The following is a 2,475-nucleotide window of genomic DNA, read 5'->3' as shown; positions in this document are numbered from 1 at the left end:
CCTTTCCATAAAGCATAGTATCTCTTATATGTTTAAACGACTGGGGTAAGGAAACAAGCAATAACACAGCTTGATCCTCATCTTTGATTTCAACATCTATGTTACTTAAATCCATAAGAAGAGAATCAAAAGTATCAAGATGAGTAAGTATAGAGGTACCTTCAGCCATACGAAAAGTGTAGAGTTTTTGCTTTAGGTAAAGCCTGTTTTCTACTGTTCTTTTCATATATAGGGTTTTAAGCTTTTCCCATATGCCTTTGACTGAGCTTTCTGCTACAACTTCACGCAAAACCTCATTTGAAAGATTTAAAATAATACCTGCTTTTGCCTTTTTGTCTATGTCGGCAAACTCCTCGTCTGTCATTTTATCTGACATCTTCTCCTTTCCTTGCAGTGCCAAATCTAAGCCATCCTGAATTAGGATAGCTTCCATCTTTAATTGTCACATTCCGAAGTTTGCACTTCGGTCAAATTTCTCAACATAAGACTTTGTTAGAGTCATTTTGGCTATTTAAACTAACCCGGTTAGATCTGACTCTGATACCAATTTGTTAGGATCGGAAACTCGGGTAGTGCAGAATTTAGCCAAACAACGGTATAATGACAATAACAAAGACAATGAAAGTTGATAATAACGACAATTAAAGAATAAAAAGAAGACACAAATTTAACGTGGTTCGGTCAAGGTGACCTACGTCCACAAGCAGAGAGGAGCAATTTTACTATACCAACAAGAGTACAAAATTAGAGTAAATACTCTAATTAATCCTAAATACCCCAAGAGAATAACCTCACAAGATCACTCCAAAGAAAGGGTTCACACAAGTGTTTCCCAACACTCACTCTCTTACAAAATACTATATAATGAAATAAAGGAGGAGAAAGAAAGACAAAAGTGAAAAGCTCTTAAATTGGTGTGTTTGCAAATGAGGAGAAACTCCTCTATTTATAGCAAGAAATTCTTGGCCTAATAATGGATATTATGTCATGGAAAATGTCATGATCCACAAATTTGTTATAATGGATATTATGTCATGGCAAATATCATGAACCACAAATTTGTTATAATGGATATTATGTCATGGCAAATATCATGAACCACAAATTTGTTATAATGGATATTATGTCATGGCAAATATCATGAACCACAAATTTGTTATAATGGATATTATGTCATGGCAAATGTCATGAAAATTTAGTCATATTACAGTTATCATCTCAATTTGAGATGAAAGATATGGGCGAAGCTGCATATATTCTTGGAATTAAGATTTCAAGAGATCGTCCAAAGAAACTATTGTATCTCTCACAAGAGAATTACATTAGAAAAGTTCTTGAACGATTCAATATGCAAAATAGTAGCCCAGTTGAAACTCCTATCAGTAAAGGCTATACCTTGGGAAGTCAGATGTGTCCTAAGACTCCTGAAGAGACAGAAAGAATGAGCCGAGTTCCTTATAGGAGCGCAGTCGGAAGTCTAATGTATGATATGGTGTGCACTAGACCTGATATCTGTCAAGCAGTTAGCTTGGTAAGTAGATATCAAACCGACCCAAGTTTAGCACATTGGCAAGCAGTAAAGAGGATCATGAGATATTTGAAGGGAACTGCTGATTATGCCCTTTGTTATCAAGGCAGCAAGGATCTGCGATTAGTAGGATACAATGATGCTGATCATGGAGGAGATCTAGACGAGAGAAAGTCTACCTCAGGATATGTTTTCTTACTCAGTGATGGCGCCATATCATGGAGCAGTAAGAAACAATCGTGTGTATCACTATCTACGATGGAAGCCGAATACGTGGTTCCCGTATCAGCAGCACAAGAAGCAGTTTGGTTGAAAAATTTCTTGGAGCACTTGTTGGATATCACTGAAAATACTGAACCAGTATTAGTCTACTATGACAGTGAGGCTGCAATATCCTCCACCAAGGACCCAAAAGTTTCATTGTAAAACCAAACATATAGATATCAAGTATAACTATGCGAGAGACATGGTTAGACGCAAGGTAGTGAATGTGAAGTATGTGTCTACAAAAGATATGTTAGCAGATCCATTGACCAAGACTTTGTCTAGAGATGCATTTGTGAGACACACTAGGTCTCAAGGCTTTTGTAGACTATGAGATACTTTATTTTGTTATTTGTTTTCTCGTGTTCACAAAACTGATGTTCTCTAACTATCAATAAAGTTGATTTACATACATACATATTTTTAATGCTGAATGTTATGTGCATTCTTTATTTTTAGTTTTTTTATTAGTATGTCGGGTAGACAAGAGGTTAGCCTTCTCACACAGGCAACCGCCTCCTTATCTTAGTTATGTGAGGAGATAAGACATGATTTTAAGCAAAATTATCATAAGGGTAATTTGAGAGCTATTCGCTTAAAATCAGAATGTCGCTTAAACAATGACATAAGGTCATTAGGGTGAAAGACGTTCACCAAGTCTACTTTGTGAGCCAGATGTGAGT

At 36.1% G+C, this 2,475-nt stretch overlaps 1 protein-coding gene across 1 annotated transcript; it reads left to right on the top strand.

Moving 5' to 3' along the window:
- Window positions 1–1,237: 1,237 nt before the first annotated feature.
- LOC142175281 (secreted RxLR effector protein 161-like) lies at window positions 1,238–1,954 on the top strand. The gene has a single exon (XM_075241866.1). It carries the CDS (start codon window positions 1,238–1,240, stop codon window positions 1,952–1,954), a length of 717 nt encoding a protein of 238 aa, XP_075097967.1.
- The last annotated feature ends 521 nt before the right edge of the window (window positions 1,955–2,475 follow it).

This window comes from Nicotiana tabacum, chromosome 21, assembly GCF_000715075.1.
Source record: "Nicotiana tabacum cultivar K326 chromosome 21, ASM71507v2, whole genome shotgun sequence".
NCBI lineage: Eukaryota > Viridiplantae > Streptophyta > Magnoliopsida > Solanales > Solanaceae > Nicotiana > Nicotiana tabacum.
The sequence above is the reverse complement of the archived record's forward strand: the minus strand, read 5'-3'. Positions and strand labels throughout refer to the sequence as shown.

Coding starts and splice junctions, on each gene's coding strand:
- LOC142175281 (XM_075241866.1), top strand. CDS start 1,238: ATGGGCGAAGCTGCATATATTCTTGGAATTAAGATTTCAAGAGATCGT.